Source organism: Delphinus delphis, chromosome 17 (genome assembly GCF_949987515.2).
Source record: "Delphinus delphis chromosome 17, mDelDel1.2, whole genome shotgun sequence".
In the NCBI taxonomy this organism is placed as follows: domain Eukaryota; kingdom Metazoa; phylum Chordata; class Mammalia; order Artiodactyla; family Delphinidae; genus Delphinus; species Delphinus delphis.
Genome location: NC_082699.1, coordinates 76,387,281 through 76,409,803, shown reverse-complemented (window position 1 = coordinate 76,409,803; position 22,523 = coordinate 76,387,281). Strand labels below are relative to the sequence as shown.

Below are 22,523 nucleotides of genomic sequence, written 5' to 3'. Positions count from 1 at the left end.
ACCTTTGTGGAACTCACATATGATTCAAAAATGAGGAGTGTTTTGCTACGTGTTACTTGAAGCACAGAACTCAGACCACTGACATTCAAGGGCCCACAGTCTGTCCTGGACCCCTGTTTCCACTTACACCCTGCTTCCCTTTGGGAGGCAGCCAGCAGCCCCAGGAGGTGGGTGGCCCAGAAAGTGAATCCAGCCTCTGCCGTTTTATTTATTTGGATTTTTTTTTTTTAACTTGAAGTATAGTTGACTTACAGTGTTGTGTTAGTTTCAGGTGTACAGCAGAGTGATTCAGTTCTGTATATAACTTGTTGATTCTCTATGTTATATGTGGTAGGATGTGTATATGTTGATACCAACCTCCCAGTCTATCCCTCCCCGCCACCCTTCCTCTTTGGTAACCATAAGTTTGTTTTCTAAGTCTGTGAGTCTGTTTCTGTTTTGTAAATAGGTTCGTTTGTATCATGTTTTTAGATTCCACGTATAAACGATATCCTATGATATTTGTCTTTCTCCGTCCTGCTTACTTCACTTAGCACGATCATCTCTAGGTCCATCCATGTTGTTGCACATCAGCCTCCGCCGCTTTCTAACTGCGTGGCCTTGAGCGACGCCCTGGCCTCGTGTTTCCAGTCCGTGAAAGGGAGCAGTAACTCTGAGCACATCAGGCCACTGTGGGGATTCCTTGGGCTGCACCTGCTGTGTGGTTGATGTTTGGTGAATCTTAACTGGATTCACGCACACATCCGTTCTGACTGGGAGGGCCACCAGCCTTGAGTGGATTAGCGGTAGGGCACATGTTTCTTATTCCCCCGTCAGGCCTGACGGTCACACGCAGGGGGTGATTAATAGCAATAATGCTCAGGTAAGCACCTGGACACCTGACGCTCAGCAGCTCGGGAGTGTGGAACGGTTTCGTGTTTCCCCATCCGTGCTTCCAGGCCTGTTAGGCCAACACCCCTTTCTTGTCCCTTAGCCAATCTTGACCAAATCACGTAACTTTTTGTTCACTTTCAGGTGCTGCAAGGGCTAGTCCAGTCTGTTCCAGTCTCGGAGTTTCATCCTGTCTTCACATGAAAGCTCTCTGCCCTCCCATCACCGCCGATGTTAACCATCGTCCTGAGGGACCTGGGTGGCGGAGCGGGCAGTGGGCTCTTTCGCTCCTTCTTCCTCTGTCTCTGGAGGGTCGGGGTGAAGATGAAGGGGGAGCTTGGGGGGCAGCAGGCCCTACTTCAGTGGCTGCAGGGGAGCCCTCTCCTGGCTGTCCTTGCCACCCACGCTTCACCGTGTTGCGGGTACCCAAGTGGTGGTTCTCTAACGGAGCCTCCTCGGCTTGGAGCCCCCCACCCTGGGAGATCTCTCCCCTGCCCCTTCCACTTCTGCCCCGGCAGGCAGTGCCCTCTGTGGCTGCGTACCCGCTGGGGTCTCCTTGTTGTGCAAACAGCTCTCTTGGTCGGGTGCCAGCCCAATAACCCAAACCCAGCTTCCTTTGGTGATGTTCCTTTGACTCATGGGAAACTCCCTCATCCTCGCCGCATGGCATCCTGGGAGTGCGGGCTGCCCCTCCCCTGCCCCGGCACTGGCAGCGCTCCCATTGTCTTCTCCCCTGTTCACAGAGGGCCGAGCTCACATGCAAGCAGGTGACAGAGGTGAGGCCGGAGAGGTGGGTACAAGCCAGTGCCTGAAGGTCTGTGACGAGGACTCTGAGCCCTGTCGCGGGCAGGGAGGGGCCGCTGCATCCACGAGTCTAAAGATCACGTTTGTGCGTCGGGAGCCTCATTTGATTCTTATGAGGACGTGCAGGTACTGAGGTCAGGGGCCAGCCTGAGGTCTGGAGACCACTCCCAAGGCTGTTGGTTGCAGAAATCCAAGACTTGACAGAGGCCTTGTCCTCCTTACCCGACCCGTCCTTCTGAGTGGCCGGCTCCATCTCGTCAGTCAGATCTCAGTTCAGATGTCCCCAACTCAGCAGAGACTTTCCTTTGACAAAGTGTAGAAACTGTCCTGCCCACCACGTCCCCTTCTATCCCATAACCCTGTTGTGTTCAAGTCAATTATTACTCTCGGAAACCATATGGGTATCTGTTCGTTTCTTGGTTTAGTTTCTGTCTCTTCCCTCCCTAGAAAGTCAGCTCCAAGGAGGCAGAGATGTCGCCACACCCAGTGATTAAAACAACGCCTGCTGTCTAGTCTGGGACTCGATGGATAAATGCTTGTCGGATTAGTTAATCAGGCTGTGGGGAAGGGTGAAGGCACGGGCAATGGCTTCAGCAGGACGATGTGCCTTTCAAGTCCCTTTTGGGGGCCAGTTTAAGAAATCGCCTTTGTTTCAAGAGGAGATAGGGCTTGGGTTTCATTCACAGTTTTTAGCAACTGGCAGAGAAACACGACTGGCATCTGGCCTCTTCTAAGGGAAAAAAAGAACTGATAGGAAATATTTTTGAATTCCATAGCATGCAGAAGGAGGTTAGGAAAACACATTTCTCACTCTATTTCCATCTCCTTCAATCAAGTTAATCCTGCGTCTTGGCAGCGTGGGGCTTAAGTGGATTCCACTTAAATCTGTGACGTCTGAATGGAGAGGACGTGAGGACTGGACGGATGCTCTTGCTGCTTAACAGGACCGAAGGCTCCTAAGGGACCGGGCTCTTTTCTTCCCTCCTCTTCTGTGAGACACCCAAACAAATTCTTCCATTCTATAGAGGACAGAGACCAGTCCTCTGTGGTTAAGTTAAAAGGACACAGGATTTAGGACGACAGTGGCCTAGGACTAAATTGCAGTTCTGTAACTTCCTGGATGTATGATTTGGGACATGTTTCTTAAGCTTCCTGAACTTGAGATTCCCCAGTTGTAATAACCATTTTGTCAGCTTGCTATGAAGAGAGAAAACAGTTCAAATGAAACCACAGCATGGCTCTGGCTACCGTTCCTATCATTTGTGCCTTTGTATGTTCACCATATCTGTTACCGCACAGCCTCCTGGATCCGCTGCCATTCTGTGGGTTTGGACATGTATTTTCACTGCCCTAAAAATCCTCTGTGCTCTTCCGGTTCATCCCTCCCTCCCCTCCCACTCCTGGAAACCATGGATCTTTCTCTTGCCTCCATAGTTTTGCCTTTTCCAGAATGTCATATAGGTGGAATCATACTGTAAGTAGCCTTTTCAGATTGGCTTCTTTCACTTAATAATATGCATTGAAGGCTCCTCTATGTCTTTTCATGGCTTGATAGCGCATCTCTTTTTAGCACTGAATAATGTTCCATCGTATGGGATACATACATACATACAATGGAATGTGTATTCCATTCCACAGTTTACTGATTCACCTCCCGAAGACTATCTTGGTTGCTTCTAAGTTTTGGCAATTATGCATAAAGGCACTGTAAACATCCACGTGCAGGATTTTTGTGTGGACATAAGTTTTCAACTCCTTTAGATAAATACCAAGGAGGGTGATTGCTGGATCATATGGTAAGAATACGTTTAGTTTTGTAAGAAAGCAGCAAACTGTCTTCCGAAGTGGCTACACCATGTTGCGTTCCCACCAGCAGTGAACAAGAGTTCCTGTTGCTCCACAGCCTCGCCTGCGTTTGGTGGTGTCAGTGCTCTGGACTTTGGCCATTCTAATAGGGGTGTCGTGCTCTCTCGTTGCTGTTTTAATTTGCATTTCCCTGATGACAGGTGATGTGGAGCATCTTTTCATGTGCTTGTTTTCCATCTGTGTATCTTCTGTGGCGAGATGTCTGTTGAGATGATAGGCCCATTTTAAAAATCAGGTGGTTTGTTTTCTTATTGCTGAGTTTTAAGAGTTTATGGTGTATTTTGGATAACACCAGTTCTTTATCAGATGTATCTATTGCAAATGTTTTCTCCTGCTCTATGGCTGATCTTTTTAATCTCTTGAAGGTTTTGTTTGTTCATTTTTAGCTAAAAGTATACCTCAGAGTATTCTCCACCGTAAAAGTCACAAGAAAACATTGGATCAGGGGAAGAAACCAAAGGTACAGAAGTACTATAGCATGTGCACTTGTATGACTAAGTGGTAGTAATTGAAAGTGAGGCTGACCCCAATATGGGAAGGGGGACGCTTGACCTCTCTCCCTACCCCGACGCTGGCTGCACACTGCTTCCCCTCAGGGCTCTGTCCTCCACTCCCTCTTCACTTTTCCAGGGGGATCTCCAGCCCCAATTTCTCTTCCGAGCTCTAGACTCAGATGTCTGTCTGTCTTTGACTTCTCCACCTGGCTGTCTTCCAGGTGTCTCAGAGTCACTCACTGTGACCTGCCCGAGCTTACCATCCCCACTCCACTCAGTGACTGGCTCCCAGATGTTCAAACTGGCAATCTGGGCTTTCTTCCAGACTCTCTCCTCCCTCTGTCCCTCCACTTCCTGCCGGTCACCTGGTGTCTTGGAGTCTGCAGCTGGACCACTTGACCTGCTACTGTCTTAGGAAAGGTTGTCAGCATCTCTTTTTGGACGTTGCACGAACCTCCTCATTGGTCCCTCTACCCCATCCATCCTTCTCAGCAGGGTTTTCTAAATCACATCAGTATAGGCCACTCCCATGCATGAGGACATCCACTGGTCCCAGGGGCAAAATCTGACCCCTTTTCCTGGGTCACTGTACAAGTCTCTCAACTGCCTTTATTGACATGAATTCCTGCCTTCTGCTCAAGCCTGAATTTTCACCATTCCTTTCACCTCCTTCTCTAAATAATTTATTTTTTGCTCATCCCACAGTGATACTGGAAGGGAGGCAGGCTGCTCCTGGTGAAAGCAACTCTTGTCCCCCAGCCTCCTCTCCACCCATCTTTCCTGGCTCAGATCAGGCGTTCCCTCCTCCAGGAAGCCTTCCCTGATTGTCAGGCCAGAGTCAAGTCCTTCCCTCTATCACAACACTGACCACATAGAAATGTAAGCATCTACTTGCTTGTCTGTCTCCACCATTAGGTCTCAAGGTCCTTGGAGAAAGTGTCCTAGTCCATGTGCCTGGCACTTAGTAAGTACTTGACATGCATTCAGGGCATGATTGAATTAGGGAATAAAACAGTGAAGGCCGTGGTACCCCCTATGCAATCAACATCAGCTGAGTTCTCTGAGTAGCTCAAACTGACAGTTCTCCCCTTGATGTTGATAATGGCAATAATGGTCAACATTTTACTTTATAAAGGATTATCACTCCCATTGCCTCACGTAATCTCTCCCACAGATCTATGAAGTAGGGACTGTTGTTCCCATTTTATAGGTGAGGAAACAAAGGATTGGAAAATCACAAAAATAGTATGCCTTAAGACCCGCTGTGATCAGGTAGTGTTCTAAGCTTCTTTACATGTAGTGATGTGTTTAATTCTCCCCATAGCCAGTGACATAGATGGTATCCCCACTCGTACATGAGAGGGCTGAGGTCCAGAGAGGTTAAGTGACTTCCCCTGGTTTACACAGCGAGTCACGGGCAGAACTGGACTTTGAACACAGGGGTTCTGATATAGCAGCTTCATCGTTGTGCCAGCCACCCGGGAGCAGTCAGTGTCTGTGCAGGACCTGGGTACAGAAGGTGCTCGGTCTGTTTGGTGACTGAAGAGGGCTTGTTCCAGGTCACACAGGGCAGGGGTTTGAATCCAGGAGGTGGGCTGTGCAGCACTTCCCAGGCAGCTGGGCTCTAGAGCTTCCATAGAGACAGAAGCTACCCAGCTCCCTCTGCCCCTCTTGACCAGCAAGCTTGCCTCGCAGACAGCACAGCAGAGGCTCCGAAGGACCCAGCTCAGTGGCCTGGACACAGCACCCCAGGCTTTTATGTCGCCACCAGATTCCTGCCCACAGCATCGCCCGTCGCCTCAGCAACACATCAGTGGTGCCTCATTCCACGCAGTCCCCACCCCCCAGTGGGCAGCGGCCAGACCCTCTGAAGCAGACAGAGCTCGCACTCTGCCCGGGCTGCCCTCGCAATGTGCCAGATCTCATTTCCTCCCTCTAGATTGCTTTCTGTTCAGTGTCTTTTCTCCCCTACCTCTGAGTCCCTGAATAGGGAAGGGAGGTTACTATGGTGATGGGCCGGCTTGTGGAAGGAACTCAGCTCAGTAAATTAATTGCTGGACTTTTGGAGACTAATGGCAGAGCCCTGCCTCCAGGGACAGGGTGTGGCCTGCTTCGTGCCAGCTTGGCAGCCAGACCCTGGAAAGAGCTGGTGAGAGGGAAACGGAATCATGGTACCCATGCTTGTTGGGACCGCGCCTAAGGTGGTTTGGAGTGGGCGGGGAAGCTGACTGACGCGGATCTCACACTTGCCGCGCACCTGCTCTGGGCCAGCATCTGCGCTGCATGCTTGGTAGAAATTATTTCATGTAACCCTCACAGCATCCCCTATGGAGTAGTGGTCCTTCCCGTCTTATGGGGATGGGATGCTCATTTCTGGGGCTAACGGACAGAATTCCATACCAGGCCTGCCTCCTCAGTGGGCATTTTGTTATGAACACTCCAGTTATTCTCTTCTCTACAATATCTTCCAGAAGGTAGAAAAACAGGGAACATTTCCTGTCTCATTCTGTGATGCCAGCATTACCCTAATCCCAAATCAAACAAAGGCATTCCGAGAAAAGAAAAAGACTGATCAATATCTCTCATGAACAAAAATGCAAAAACCCTCAACAAAATATTAGCGAATCAAATAAGACAATGTATAAAAAGAAGTCTAGGCCACGGCCAGGTAGGAGGGATCCAGGTGTGCAAGGCTGGTTCAAAGTTTGAAAATCACTTAATGGAATCCATCACACCAATGGGTGAGGAAGGCCATTCTCTTTCCTCTGGGGGATGCATGGCTTGGTTTTTGACTGTAGCCTTTGCTTGTTTCCCACGTTGTTTCTGTGCTTAAGAAATAAGTGTTGCTCCAGCCAGATTCCCAAGAAGCCACAGGTGTGGGCCTGTGATTACCCGGGGCTTAACCCCGGCTACTAGGTATGAGGTCACGAGCAGTTTCCTAAGCCCTTTGTGCCTCAGTCTCTTACCCTGTAAAATGGGTCTCGTGATGCCTGTCTTTCAGATTAAATGACTTATTATGTATAAAGCCCTGGGAATAGCTCCTGGAGCTTCGTAAGCATGCGATATGTGTTAAAGGTTAGTGCTGGAAAGAGCGTGAACCTTGGCGTCATTCAGGCCTGATGGCAGGTCCAGCTCCATCTTTGCTGGCCTGGGTGCCTGGCGGAGTTGTCTGTGCTCCCTGATCCCAGGTTCATTTTCAGGAGGGTGGCGCCAACGGTACTGACTTGCAGAGAAGATGTTGCTAAAAGTTGCCTGGCTCACGACACACACGTCTCCCCAGCCTTTTCTCTAGAGAACCTGCCATCAGGACTGTGGATTTTCAACTCCGCAAATATTCCCTGGGACAGTGGTCAGCACAGACTGGCCCTAGGGGAGCTTCCAATTAAGCAGGAGCCCGCACCTGCTTTTGGGGGGGCGGGCAGGAGCTTCCAGTTAGGAATACTTCTGAGTCCCGTGTATCTGCATTCACACGCAGCTCTGCCCTTCACCAGCAGGCTGTGCTGGGGACGCCTCCCCTCGTCTCGGGCCCAGCTCGCTGGCCTGTGAAGGGGAGATGCAGGGCCCGCTCCATGGGGCTGTTATAGAGATGGGATGTGTGGTATCTACAGTGTGGAGGCCCTCCAGTGACACCGGGTTCTACCCCAGGTACCAGGCATCCTTGGACGGCGGGTGGGCTGAGGAAGCAGGTATGGGTTGGAGTGCCAGCTCTGGCTCACGTCAGTGATGTGGCCTTAAGCTTGGGCCAAGACTTTACTTGCAGTTTTATTGATGTTATTTAATCTCTACAATGACCCCCTTGTGACAACCGGCTACGGTAGGTTTTGTTATTCTCTCCACTCCTCAAGTGAGGGCGCTAAGACACAGAGAGATTAGGTGTCTCTCTGAGATCGCAGAGCTGGTGAGTGACCGGGATTTGTACCACCAGGCACTCTGGTTTGAGGCTCCACCCTCCTGACCACCCGGCGAGCTCTGCCCCCATCTACACTAGAACCGACGGAAGCTGCTTCTGTCTTTTGGGCGCTGGTGGGTGATGGAGATGCGAGAGGGCTGAGTGTGCTGTGTTGCCGCCCGGGATGTGGGGTTGGGCCGGCCTCAGCCCAGGTGTGGGGATGCTCCTGGGCTATTCCAGAATCCGCTGCCTGCTTCTGTGGCCAGGCCAACCGGTCTGCCTTCAGTAGCGGGAGGAGCTCCTGACATCTCTTCTTCTTTTTTTAAAAAATATGTATTTATTTATTTGGCTGCACCGGCTTTTTAGTTGTGGTATGCAGGCTCTTTCGGGCGACATGCGCGTGGGATCTAGTTCCCTGACCAGGGATCGAATCCGGACCCCCTGCATTGGGAGCGCGGAGTCTTAACCACTGGACCCCCAGGGAAGTCCCTCTTCTTCTTATAAGGGCACTAATCCCATTACGGGGCCACGCTCTCATGACCTCATCTAAACCTGATCACCTCCCAAAGGCCCCACCACCAAATACCATCACACTGAGGGATAGGGTTTCAACGTATGAATTTGGGGGACATAATTTAGCCCAGAGAAAAGGGCCTGAACATACATTTGTAGGAGGCAGGCGAAGAGAAGGGGGGTGGGTGGGAGATTGCCAGGAGGGACCACTCAGCACGCCCCTAGCATCCACTGGGTCCTCCGTTCCCCTCAACTCTCAGCACCGTTCAGTATTCTGTGGATGCTGTGACAAATCAGCCCAAACTGAGTGGCTCAGGACAGCACAGACTTATTATCGTAAAGTTCTCAATCGAATTGAATTCCAGAATGGGTCTCACTGGGCTAAAATCAAGGGGTTGGCAGGGTTGTTCCCTTAGAAGCCCGTAGGGGAGAATCCCTTTCCTTGCCTTGTCCAGCTTCTAGAGGTCACCTGCATTCCTTAGCTTGTGGTCCCTTCCTCCATCTTCAAAGCCAACAATGGCCAATCAAGTCTTTCTCAGGTTGCCATCACTCTGGTTCTGACCCAGACTCTTCCCTTTGTAAGGACCCTTGTGATTACACGGAGCCCGCCCAGATACTCCAAGTTAGCTGCCATATTTTAAGGTCAAGTAATCAGTAGTCTTTTTTTTTTTTGTGGTACGCAGGCCTCTCACTGTTGTGGCCTCTCCCGTTGCGGAGCACAGGCTCCGGACGCGCAGGCTCAGCGGCCACGGCTCACGTGCCCAGCCGCTCCGCGGCATGTGGGATCCTCCCGGACCGGGGCACGAACCCGCGTCCCCTGCATCGGCAGGCGGACTCTCAACCACTGCGCCACCAGGGAAGCCCAAGTAATCAGTAATCTTAATTCCACCTGTAACTTTAATTCTTCCTTACCATGTAACGTAACATATTCACAGAGATTAGGATATGGACATCTTTTATTGGGTTTATTGTGGTAAAAAGTAAATAACGTAAAATTTACCATTTTAAGTGTGTGATTCAGTAGCATTAATTCCATTCAGATGTTGTGTAACCATCAGCAGTATTTCGAGAACATTTTCATCACCCCAGACAGAAACCCTGTAATCATTAAGCAATAACAGAAGATGTCTTTCCATGTATTTAGGTCTTCTTTAATTTCTTTCAGCAGTGATTTGCAGTTTTCAGTGTACAAGTCTTGCACCTCCTTGGTTCAATTTATTCCTAAGTATTTTATGCTATTTTTTGATGCTATCATAAGTAGAATTATTCTCCTTAATTTTTCTATGGATTGTTCACTGCTAGTGGACAGAAATGCAATGGATCCATTTTGCAACTTTGCTGAATTCGTTTATTGGTTTTAACAGCTTTTGTAATTTTTAGGCTTTTCTATATATAGGAACGTGTCATCTGACCTTCTCCTGAAATGGTCACACGGCAATCCCCCTTCTGTCCCCATGCTCCCATAACCCTCCCCATTTCCCTCTGCCGGTGTCATTTTATCCTACTTTGCCCTGGCCTGTGTCTTACCTGTCTCCCAGGTGTCCGTGAGGGAGGGTTTGTTGTCATTCATCTGCCTGCCCTCAGAACCTGGCACATGAGGGCCACTGGTAAATCTCTGTTAATGAATCAGTCAATGGTCAAATCTATAAGCTGTTTCCTTTTCCTGCATGTTGGAGTGAGCAATGACAAACACTTTTTGAAATGGCCATCCACGTGAAAATAAAATATACAGGAGGGGAAATAATTTAGCTAATAAACCACATGGATCAAAGAAATGCATAGAAAGCAAGAAGCGGTGTCTGTCCAACTGAGTTAGCAAAGATCAAAGGAATGATGCTACTTCTGTGCTGCCAGGTGTGTGATGAGAGGGGCACCCACACACGCTCCCACACTGCTTGAGGCAGTGGAAATGGTACAGCCTTGTTGAAAAGAAGGTTGACAGTTCATATCAGGGTCCTTTCAGAACCCACAGGACACCCTAAGTATTTTCCCACAAACCTACTGTAAGAAAATAATTAAATAGGGGCAAAGACTTAGGTACAAAGATGTCCTCTTGTGACATGTTAAACAAATGAAACAGCCTATTAATGTCTAAAAGTAGAAAATATGATCAGAATAATGATGTTACTGTAACAGGCCATAGCCTTAGGGAGCCGATAATGTGGGGCCTGACAGGTCCTTAACACGAATTTGCTAATGGATGGATGTGGGGGGAGGGCTGGATGAATCAGTGACCGGGAGGTAACACTGGGCTTTGCTCTTAAAAAGTCACACCTTTGGCTGTGTGAAGAGTGGAGGAGTCTGAGCAGTGGAGACAGGGGGGAGGCTGGGTCTGGGGAATTCCTCCCACATGAGGCCCAGAGGTTACTTCCTGCAGCTTCTCAGCTCAAGGGCCCTCCTCTAAAGGCGTGTCTTTCTCCACACAGGACATGTTCCAGTAGACCCTAACGGCGTCTCTTCCTGGCCCAGAAACGCTTGTTCCCAAGCACGAGAGAGCCATGGGCAGCCTGCACGGGAGCGTCGTGGCCCATCTCCTCTGGATGCTGCTGCTCTGGAGTGGGGACAGCAGCTGTCAGGCCCAGAGGGCAGGTGGGGCTGGAGGCTGTGCCAGGCTGAAGACAGAGCCGTCTGTGTGCGCGTCCGTGCGTGTGTGGGTGTGGGCCTCGGGGTGGGCTAGCGCCTGTGTGTGAGAGAGTGCGGGTCATCACAGGGGAGGTGTCAGCTGTCCCCCAGCTGGTGTGTGTCATAATCAGTCGTGCAGCTGGGGCGTGTGCATGTGTGTGTGAGTATGTGTGTGAGAGTGAACACACACCTTTTTCTTTTTTTTAATTGGAGTATAGTTGCTTTGCAATATTGTGTTAGTTTCTGCTGCGCAGCAAAGTGAATCAGCTATACGTATACATATATCCCCTCTTTTTTAGATGTCCTTCCCGTTTAGGTCACCACAGAGCACTGAGTAGAGTTCCCTGTGCTATAAAGTAGCTTCTCATTAGTTATCTATTTTATACACAGTAGTGTGTGTATGTCAATGCCAACCTCCCAATTCATCGCATCCCCCCTCTTTCCCCTCTTGGTATCCTTAAGTCTGTTCTCTATACATGTGTCTCTATTTCTGCTTTGCAAATTAGTTGATATGTACCATTTTTCTAGATTCCACATATAAGTGATATTATATGATAGTTGTTTTTCTCTTTCTGACTTCACTCTGTACGACAGCCTCTAGGTCTATCCACGTCTCTGCAAATGGCACTATTTCGTTCCTTTTTATGGCTGAGTAATACTCCATTGTATATGTGTACCCCATCTTCTTTATCCATTCCTCTGTTGATGGACATTTAGGTTGCTTCAACACACATCTTGTGTCAATCATAGAATGTGTTGAAGGTGTGTCTCTGTTGAGTGCATACAGGGTTTGGGGACAGTGGGCAGGTTAGTGCCCTGCTGTGTGGTCTGGCTCTGTGAGGATGTTGGACCACATCCTGGGGGACGTTGGATGCCCTGGAGTCCAGCCAGAAGAGGCGGCTGGGACAGTGAGTGGATGGGAAGTGGGGAAGTTATTGTAGCAGAGAAGGCCCGGGAGGGAGGGGGTGAGAAGTGACAGGAGGGTTTACCCACCTGTCTGAGGGCCTCCTGGGAGGAGTCACTGTCAGTGGGGGACATGGAGAAGGGGTCAGGGACCTGAGCTGGTCTGGTCTGTATCACAGCACCCAGCCCAGAGCCCGCGCACTGCGTCCACGGCACACAGCTGGACCAGATCTCAGGGAGAGCGCCTGTCACCATACGGCTGGGTGTAAAATGCTGCCCCCATTTTACAGATGAGGAATTGAGGTAACAGATGCCCACTACTGTATATAAAATAGATATAGCACAGGGAACTATATTCGCTATCTTGTAATAATCTATAATGGAAAAGAATTTAAAAAAAGAATATAGATATATACATCTATATGCATAACTGAATCACTTTGCTATACACCTGAAACTAACACAGTATTGTAAATGGACTATACTTCAATTTTGAAAAGTGTTGGAAAAAAGAAAGAAAGGCTCCTATCCCCCTACCTCCATCCCCGTGAGGCTGGGGGACACAAGAAGTGCTGACCAGAGCCAAGCCCTTTATCCGGGGCCTCCAAAGAAGACGGAAAACAAACAACAGACCCCAGAGGCTTCCGTTTCTCCATCGTTTTACAAAGTTCTGCTTTGCCTGAACCTCACAAAGGCCGGCTGTCTAGAAAGACAGTGACGAGTGTGGGCGTCCTGGTTTTCATGGGAGGAATGTGGGGCTTCCTAGGAGCTTTCTGTGTCCCCTGGGATGACCCCACGTGCCCAGGCGATACCCAGGATTATCCAATTCAGAAGTGGGAAGGCCCAAGGACCTTCTGTCCGTGCCCTCATTTCACAGAGTGGCGGCCCAGGGGAAGCAGTCGCCTGCCGGGTCACAGGGCCCTTACCTGTGGCAGAGCCGAGGCCAGAAGCCAGGACCCTTCCCACCACATCTCTCTTCATTCTCACCTGCCCAAGACCCAGCCTGTTCCCTGGCCTCCAGGAGAAAGTGGCCCCTTGGCGAGACCTCCTGCACAAATGAACCTTCTGCAGCCTAGAGGATTACAGCCGCAGGGCGGGCCCTCCCCGGCAGCGTGCAGCAGCAATTATTCTGATCAGGCTGGGACATCACTGTCCCAAAGACAAAAGGATGACCTTTTGTGTCAAGAAGAAACACTCCCCAGGAATTATCTCTGAGTCCACACATCTGGGCGGACACACTTCTAAAACTCTAATCCTGTTAGGGGATCCATCCTGCGAAGGCAGGGATTCATTTCAGCGCCTCAGCGGATCGGACCTGGATTTTAAAAACTAGAGGGGAAGGTAGATGTGGAAAATTCAAGGGAGGCACTGGCTCAGGGCAGGATAAGAAGTATTTGTGTGTGTGTGTATAAATATGCCTAGCTTTATTTTTCTGTTTTTTGAACTTAATGCATTGCTTGTAAACACAAAATCTGAAGTACAAAGGAATACCATTCACTCGTGGTTCTGCTTGCCAGAAATAAGCCATGTTTCTTTTTGTAGCTTCTCTCCTGAATACACAGTTGTACACAGAGACACACATGCTTTTCATACCCAACAACAGAGTGGAAAATGTATCCACATTGGTAAATAAGGGCTCCTGTAGGGCCCGGCCACGGCTGTGGCGGCTTCCTGGCATCCCACTGAATGAGCACAGGAGGAGGAGTATTTAAGTAGTTCCCTATGGGTGATCATGGAGGTGGTCTCCAGAATTTTGCTTGGCAGAGCTGCCATGAACTTCCTTATACATCTTTATTTTTTTCCCCTTCCATTTATGTGCTAGTTTGCTTCAGTTAAATCACAGAGTCTGGAGTTGGTGGATCCAAAGATACCCTCTTCTGTAAAAGGCTTTTAGGACCCTGACAATGGGGTGACAAACCCCATGGCCACTTCTTGAGCCCACAAAGGCACTCTCCTTACACTCTCACTGGCTACCATGGTCTCTCTGACTTTTGCCAGTTGGACAGTTTAACAAAGTGGGATTCTTTTTCTTTTTTTGGTTTGTTTTTATTTTATTTCCACTAATCAGATGTTTGTGCCAGGTGTTCCCAAAGCCTGATCAGTTGCTGCTGTTGGCATGGCCAAGACTCCGATTCCAGAAAAATCGAGACAAGGGCATTTTGATGGTTCCCCTGTATATTTGTGCAGCATTTTGGAGTTTAGAAGATACTTTTCCTCATATTATCTAACTGTGAAATGGGGACGAACAAGCTCTCTGCACAGGGCTGCCCTGAGGATCAGAAATAAATTATATAGTGCTGCATTTTGTTTCATCAAAAGCATCACATAGCTTATATAAAATTTATATTTGTAAAAATATAAGCATATTTTTTATAGAGCACTATAGAGCTTCTAAAATATATGAATGCAGTCTAACTTACGTGATTTCTAATAATGAAATACTTTTAACTGTTTAACTATCTGACAAGAGAGGACTGGCTAAATAAATTATGCTCATCCCTGCAGTGGAATCTCTGCAGCCATAGAAACCGGCATTATCACACTGGAAATGGGCTCCCAGAGCCTCGCTGGCTGCGGTAAAACCAGCTGATGTATCAGTGCGTCTGGTACAGGCCCACGTCCATCGATAACTATATGGAAATAGCACATAAATAAATACACCGTGGGCTAGCAGGAGTTATCTCGGAGCAGATGGACATAGGAGCGTTTAAAGGTTTTTTGATTGCCTTTTCTGCCTTTTCTGAAATGGGCGTGCATTATTTATAGTAGGTTTGAAAGATAATGAAGTCACTTTCGAACCAAAATAATGGGAATAAAGAAATGGGTACGGTAGGGTTCCATGATTGTTACTCACTTATATAAATATATATATAAGCTATATATAAAATTATACATATTTATATAACATCCATATATTATATAATATATAATTATATATGTATTATTCACTTATATACATACATAATTATATTATATATAATTATTTATATGATATTTTATATATCATTACATAGTATATTATATATAATTCTGTATGTTATTCAGTTTTAGAAATATATATAAACTATATATAGTTCTATATGAGTATATTTTATATACAATTATATATGGTATCCACTTGTATAAATATACGTATTAGCTATATATATAAATATATATGTTAACTATATCTATAGGCAGCTGAACCTCACAGCAACCTCGGGGAGACTCCCAGTCACGTGACCTTTAGGGACCCAAGGTTGGGGCTTTAAGGCAGCAGCCGAGGCCCCGCTCCCGCCGCCCAGCGCGAGGCCTAGTGGGCGGGGCTTGGAGGCAGGTCTGCGAGACCCGGATGACCACGCCTCCCGCCGCCAAGGACCTTGCCTTTCCTGCGACCCAGCGGCCCCCGTCGCCCTTCTTGTCGCCCCTGCAGGTTGCAAAACTGTCCACTACGACCTGGTCTTCCTCCTGGACGCCTCCTCGAGCGTGGGCAAGGAGAACTTCGAGAAGGTCCGGCAGTGGGTGGCCAACCTGGTGGACACGTTCGAGGTGGGCCTGGACCGCACCCGCGTGGGCGTCGTGCGCTACAGCGACCGGCCGACCACGGCCTTCGAGCTGGGCCGCTTCGGCTCACGGGCCGAGGTCAAGGCGGCGGCGCGGCAGCTGGCCTACCACGGCGGCCACACGCACACGGGCGACGCGCTGCGCTACGTCACGCGGCACAGCTTCGCGCCGCGGGCCGGCGGCCGCCCCGGGAACCGCGCCTTCAAGCAGGTGGCCATCCTGCTGACCGACGGTCGCAGCCAGGACCTGGTGCTGCCCGCCGCCGATGCCGCGCACCGCGCAGGCATCCGCATCTTCGCCGTGGGCGTGGGCGAGGCGCTGCGGGAGGAGCTGGAGGAGATCGCCTCCGAGCCCAGGGCCGCGCACGTCTTCCACGTGTCGGACTTTGACGCCATCGACAAGATCTGGGGCAAGCTGCGGCGCCGCCTGTGCGAGAGTGAGTAGGCACCCGCGCGCGGGGCGGGGCGGGGCGGGACCCGGCTGCACCGCAGAGCGGGGCCAGAGGCCACCCGGCCAGCTCAGTAACTGAGAGCTCCCCACCCCCAGTCCGGGCCCATCACCCAGGGTCCTGCCCTGTGGGCCCTGCGTCCAGGGAGGCAGAGGTGGAAAGAAAATTAAAGAGAGTTGGGTCCTGAACCCCGCCCAGTCTGAGATACTCGGAGACTGGTTACGTCTCTTGAGTTGCAGCTTCATGTCTGCAATGGGGACCATCCACTGGCCTCCCAGGGCTGTTAAGTCAGAAAAGGTGCCTGCAGAGGCCTGGCCAGAATATCTGCAGGCAGAGCTGAGAGATGTCGGGTCCTGCGCCTCTCCTGAGGGGTTGCAGTGAGAGGTCATGGAAGAACGGGGGCACAGACCGCCTTTGGGAACTGCCCGAGTCAGTCTGGGCAGGGCGTGACATGGTCAGAGCTTTGTGCAGAATGGAATGCTGGCAGGACAGCGGAGTCCAAGGAGCCCACTGCTGGTCCCAGAGGCCAGGGACTCTTGACCTCGTGCCCTCTGAGATCACTCGAGCCCTCCGAGTAATTTGCCTGGAATCTTGACTGTGGCTGGGGATGGAGGATGGAGAGGAAGGAGTATGTGGGCAGAGGGGCAGACAACGGGCAGAGATCCAGGGGCCCCTGGGGCTCTGACCTGGACGGCTGACCTCCAGGACCCTAGTGGGGTCACTCTGAGGCCAGCCCCCTCTCCAGGATAGGAGGGGTGAAGTGAGTTTCTCTTGTGCCAGCCTTTCTCCAGGTTCAGCCTCTGCCTGCTTCACTGGGGTGATGTTTCCTCCTTGCTGGGTAACTTCCGCCTCCAGGGCCCAGGCAGGGGCAGGGAGCAGAGTGTCAGACTCTGTCTCGCTGACTTCTCTGGGGGACTGCGCCCTGGCTGGGGCAGCCCAGAGGGTCGCACCTGAGCAGGGGCAGGGGCCTGGGGCAGTGGAGGAGGGACTGGCAGTGGGAGCAGCTGGCCAGAGAGGCAGGTGCCTTGTCCCAGGGATGGGCCGGGCTTGCAGCTAACTCATGTCTGAGACTGGATGCCCTCAGTTTCTTTACCACTTTGTGGCTTTTTCTCTGCTTACTTATTCACAGATCCTTACTGGGGGTCTCATGTTTGTGTGGCCTGACTTCTGAGCCTATAGAAAAAGATAAGACACAGCACCTGCCCTCAAGGCTTTCCTAGTCTAGATGGCGGGAAAAGACACCAAAAAAGGAATGTGATGGGTGGGGTCCTGCTGTGGTTTGGTGGACGGTGACCCTGAGAAGAGGGAGGGCTTCCTGGAGGAGGTGACACTTGGGCGGTTTAGAAGACAGAGTACGAGCTTCAGGATGAGCTGGCCGCACTTGGTCAATGAGCTGGAAATGGCCAGAGGAAAGGAGCAGAGTGGAGGATGGTGGCTTTGTGTGATGGTCAAGGCCTAGATAAAGGAGGGCCTTGTGTGCAAGGCGAGGCGTTGGAGGGTTCCGGGCAGGGCGTGACATGGTCAGATCATTATGCAGAATGGAATGCTGGCAGGACAGCAAGCAAAAGGGAGCCCCTTCACAAGACTGCTGGGGAAATTCAGAGAATGGTGCTGGGGTGGGTGGCACGTTGACGCCGAGGCCCATTTTACAGATGAGGAAATTGGTGCCCAAAGTGCTGAGAGCCAGTCGCCTAGTCTACAGTGTGCGATTCACTGGCCATAGACTTCCTCAGTGACTTCATTTGACCCTCATTACAACCTCCTAAGGTACAGATGCTCTTCTTTTTGCTGCTGAGGGCATTTAGAATGCTGAGATCACGGGCTTCTGGGCCCTCCGCAGTAGGCCGGAGAGGTGGCGGGGCCACACTGGGGAAGAGGAGAAAGGCAGAAGGAACAGCCCGGGCAGGGCCAGGCGAAGGCTTGATCTAGGTGCATATGCTCAAGAAGTCCGGACGCTAGGTCACGTGACAAGAGCCAGACGCTAGGTCACGGGCCTAGCCAAGGGGCAGACATCCAACGTGGTGGCTCAGGGTCCATGAGCACCCAGCTGCCATCCCAGAGCCTTGATCCAGGGACCTAGGAAGCAAGGCTGCTTCTAGACCCTACCCTCTGGCATTTTGTCATCCTGCCAGCCTGGGTTCAAACTGGTTCTGCATCTTGGCAGAGCAGAATGTAGATTTTGAAGAACTTCTTTGCCCAGGGGATGGTTTTGGGACTGCTTCTGACAACCCTGGAGAGGGCAGGCCGCTGAGTCACGTTGCCCGGTGAATACAACGGCGGGGCTGGGCACAGAACCCGGGCCTTCGGCCTCCGCATGCTGGCCTCATCCCCCTGTGCCCCCAGAACACAGATTTCAGCACCACTGACCTTGGGTCTGAGTCAGGGACGATGATCACAGGTAACAGAAAACCCCACTCTAACTTGCTTAAAGAGTAAAGCAGGTCGACATCACACAGGATGAAGAGACCAGAGGCCAGGCAGCCTCGAGCGGTGAGGCCAGGCCCTCTCACTCTCCCTGTTCCCAGGCTCTTCTTTCTCGGTGTTAACTCTGATCTTGGCTGATGTGTGTGTCGGGGTCCCGGCAGTGACCAGTGTTGACTGAAGAGATGCTGATGGGGGTTCTCTTTAGGGAAGATTGAGGTCACCGAGGGACGCCGAGGCACCGGGAATCAGTAGCAGGAGAAGCCAGCTGGCAGCAGGGATGGAAATGATGCTGGGCCCGTGGGTGGGGAGGGGCTGCCCGCCATGAGCTGCAGTCTCCTCACCTCAGGGAGGAACATGGCTGCCCACTCAACCATGACCCAGAGGGAGCGGGAAAGGAGGCCCTGCCTCACTCCCTGCCCGCTTGGCTGGCACTGCCCGTTGGCCTGACCTCATCCGACACCAGAGGGGCCAGGTGATACGGTGACAGGGGCCAGCCTCCCGGGCTCAGAGCAAGACAGAGAAGGAGAGCAGGGGTGTGGGAGGGAGAAGGAGCTGCCAGCACAAGACAGCTCTGAGTGACCTCAGAGTCACGAGAGTCCTTGGACCCAGCAGAGGAGAGGGTGACCCACAGGCCCGGGTTCAGTCTGACTGGACGCCTGTAGGCCCTACGACTGTTCCCAGCCCATCGCTGTGGCCTCCGAGTGGAAACAGGCTGACTATCTGGGGCCTAAACCACAGGACCCTGCTTGACGCTGGGGAGTGGAGTTAATTACCACCTCTCCTCCCTCAAGGAAAGGGGTCTGACCCAGGCAGAAACACCGGGGGCTGTACCCACGGGGCAAGGTCTGCAAGCCCCAGCACACCACACATCCACCGGGATAACATGAGGAGAAACCACGATCCTCTCTAGACAGGCTTCTCCGAATGCCTGAATAGACGGGAGATTCGAGTTATTCTTAGTCATCTGAAGGGAATCCGTTTTGTAAATTCAGCTGTAGGCTGAGAGGGTCTGCTCTGTTCTGGGGACAGACGAAGCAACATCTCTGCACAATTGCTTCAATTAGAAACAAAGCAAAACAAATAACAGAGGGAACAGTAGCATAGTGGAAAGCACGTAGTAGATTAAATCGAGGAGCATCACAGCATCCAAACAGCTAGCAGTCTTTTGGCCCAGGGAGGGCACCTATGGGTGACTTCACAGCCTGAATCAGAGCCGTTCTGACAGGGGCTTCACACTCATGGTCTGGGAAACCGTAGACTAACAATGTGGGGTTTTGGTGTCGTGATCAGTCCACCCAACCCCCTCGTTCGTTCATTCAACAGCCATAGTGTGTTCACGCTAATCCGTTCATTCATTCAACTTCAACCCAACCACGTGTTGTAAGCATTGGTTCAGTTCAGTCCATCCATCCATCCATTCGTTCGTTCACTCGTTCATTCAGCAGTCGCACACTGAGTGAGTCCTCTGCTGGGCACACGCCAGGTGCCCAGGGTGCAGTGATGGATCTGATCTTCTTTTTCCTTGAGAAGCTTTTATCTCCTGGAGGCAGCAGGGAAGTGACAGATTATTATACCATAGACTGTGCACACTGGTTACCACCTGCCACTGGAAATTTCTGTTAGTTTATCTGCCTAGGAGCTGCCTTCACATATAAGAATATAAGTTTCATGAGGGAAAGTCTGTTTCTTGTGGTACCAGCACCTGGAACAGAGCCTGCTATGTAGGAGGAGCTGCCTAAATATTGTTTAAAAGAAATCGAGAGCAGCGGCCCGGAGTTAGCTCTGTGCTCCCTGCTGCACTTGTGGCGCTGTGCACATCAGAAGCTCTCACGCAATGATCTACCGCCTCCCACATGCCAAGAATATTCAGCAAATCTGAACTCATAGCCAGCAGTAACTGAGTATTTCACTTGTGCGTATTTTGGTTATCAGAGACAAACAGTTGGATTTTTCTTTCCCCCTTTAAAAACAAAACCTTGGGCTTCCCTGGTGGCGCAGTGGTTGAGAGTCCGCCTGCCGATGCAGGGGACGCGGGTTCGTGCCCCGGTCCGGGAAGATCCCACATGCCGCGGAGCAGCTGGGCCCGTAAGCCATGGCCGCTGAGCCTGCGCGTCCGGAGCCTGTGCTCCACAACGGGAGAGGCCACAACAGTGAGAGGCCCGCGTACCGCAAAAAACAAACAAAAAAACCCTTTATTTTATTTTTTTAAACATCTTTATTGGAATATAATTGCTTTACAATGGTGTGTTAGTTTCTGCTTTATAACAAAGTGAATCAGCTATACATATCCCCATATCCCCATATCCCCTCCCTCTTGCGTCTCCCTCCCACCCTCCCTATCCCACCCCTCTAGGTGGTCACAAAGCACCGAGCTGGTCTCCCTGTGCTATGCGGCTGCTTCCCACTAGCTATCTGTTTTATATTTGGTAGTGTATATATGTCCATGCCACTCTCTCACTTCATCCCAGCTTACCCTTCCCCCTCCCCGTGTCCTCAAGTCCATTCTCTGCGTCTGCATCTTTATTCCTGTCCTGCAATGGTTCTTCAGAACCTTTTTTTTTTTTTGATTCCATATATATGTGTTAACATATGGTGTTTGTCTTTCTCTTTCTGACTTACTTCACTCTGTATGACAGACTCTAGGTCCGTCCACCTCACTAAATAACTCGATTTCATTTCTTTTTATGGCTGAGTAATATTCCATTGTATATATGTGTCACATCTTCTTTCTGTTGACGGACACTTAGGTTGCTTCCATGTCCTGTCTATTGTAAATAGGGCTGCAGTGAACATTGTGGTACATGGCTCTTTTTGAATTATGGTTTTCTCAGGGTATATGACCAGTAGTGAGATTGCTGGGTCGTACAGTAGTTCTGTTTTTAGTTTTTTAAGGAACCTCCATACTGTTCTCCATGGTGGCTGTATCAATCTACATTCCCACCAACAGGGCAAGAGTGTTCCCTTTTCTCCACACCCTCTCCAGCATTTATCGTTTGTAGATTTTTTGATGATGGCCATTCTGACTGGTGTGAGGTGATACCTCATTGTGGTTTTGATTTGCATTTCTCTAATGATTAGTGATGTTGAGCATCCTTTCATGTGTTTGTTGGCAGTCGGTGCATCTTCTTTGGAGAAATGTCTGTTTGGATTTTGAAGGCTGGTGAGGGTCTGGAGGAGGCAGGCTGGAATGGGCTGAATCTTCCGATGACAGAACAGATGCAGAGGAAGCGGACCCTGACCTGACTCCCTGGGCTGTGAACAGCACTGAGAGAGTCTGCTGCTCTCTGAGCACCAAACGTTTTGAAGGCTGATGAGGGTCTTTGCATTACACTCTCACTCTGTCCCCACCCAGCCCGGTTGGCAGGGCCGGGGGCTGGGTGTCCCTGCTGACGTTTTGCACGTGGGGAAGCCACCAGTGCTCTAGACCCGTGCTGGCCATCACATGTGGGCACTGACCAATCTGGGGCTGGTCTGAGCTGAGAAGTGCTGTGAGTGACGTACACGCCGGATTTTGTGGGCGTGGCATGAAAAAGAGAGTGAAGCATCTCGTGCATATTTTGTATATATATTGATTACATATTTAAATGATAATGTTTTGGAAATTTAGGGTTTATACAATATATTCCTAAAATCAACCTCACCTCGTTCTTTTTACTTTTTAAAAATTGCGGCTTCTAGCGTATCTAACTTTATGTGTGAGGCTTACCTGTGAGGCTCTTCTCCACCTCTGCTTCCTCCTCCTTTGCCTTTGTTCTTCTTCTGCGATGCTGGGGCTGCAGACGGAGAACGGAGGTCTGATCGCTTCTAGAGCCCATGCTTTCCAGGCAGCCTGGCTACAGAGGGAGGAGGGGCAGTTCTGGGGGACAGAGGGAAAGCTGAGTCCCAGGTCAGTGCACAGGAAGTGAGGGGCCAGTGCGGCGGCCCCGCTCCTAAGGCAGCACAGGCTGGGGTCTGGAGGCAGTGGCTGGTCTGGCCTGGAAGCCCAGCTGGCAGTGACCGTGTGAGCAGAGGAGGGGTGACGTGGGGACAGGATCAGGCCTGGGATGGGGCAGCGCTTCTTCAGGGTGGCCATTGCAGAAGCTTCTCTTTGTCCAGATTGCTGCGGGACCACCCGTGGGCCTGGCCTGTCCTTGTTCTCAGGCCTCAG

At 50.7% G+C, this 22,523-nt stretch overlaps 1 protein-coding gene across 1 annotated transcript in view; it reads left to right on the top strand.

Moving 5' to 3' along the window:
- The first annotated feature begins 10,934 nt into the window (after positions 1 to 10,934).
- COL22A1 (collagen type XXII alpha 1 chain) overlaps positions 10,935 to 22,523 on the top strand; it is a 237,922-nt gene continuing 226,333 nt past the window's right edge. Inside the window, exons 1-2 of the mRNA XM_060035315.1 lie at positions 10,935 to 11,025; positions 15,374 to 15,940. Coding sequence (XP_059891298.1) covers positions 10,935 to 11,025; positions 15,374 to 15,940 — 658 coding nt within the window. The remainder of the gene's footprint in view (positions 11,026 to 15,373; positions 15,941 to 22,523) is intronic.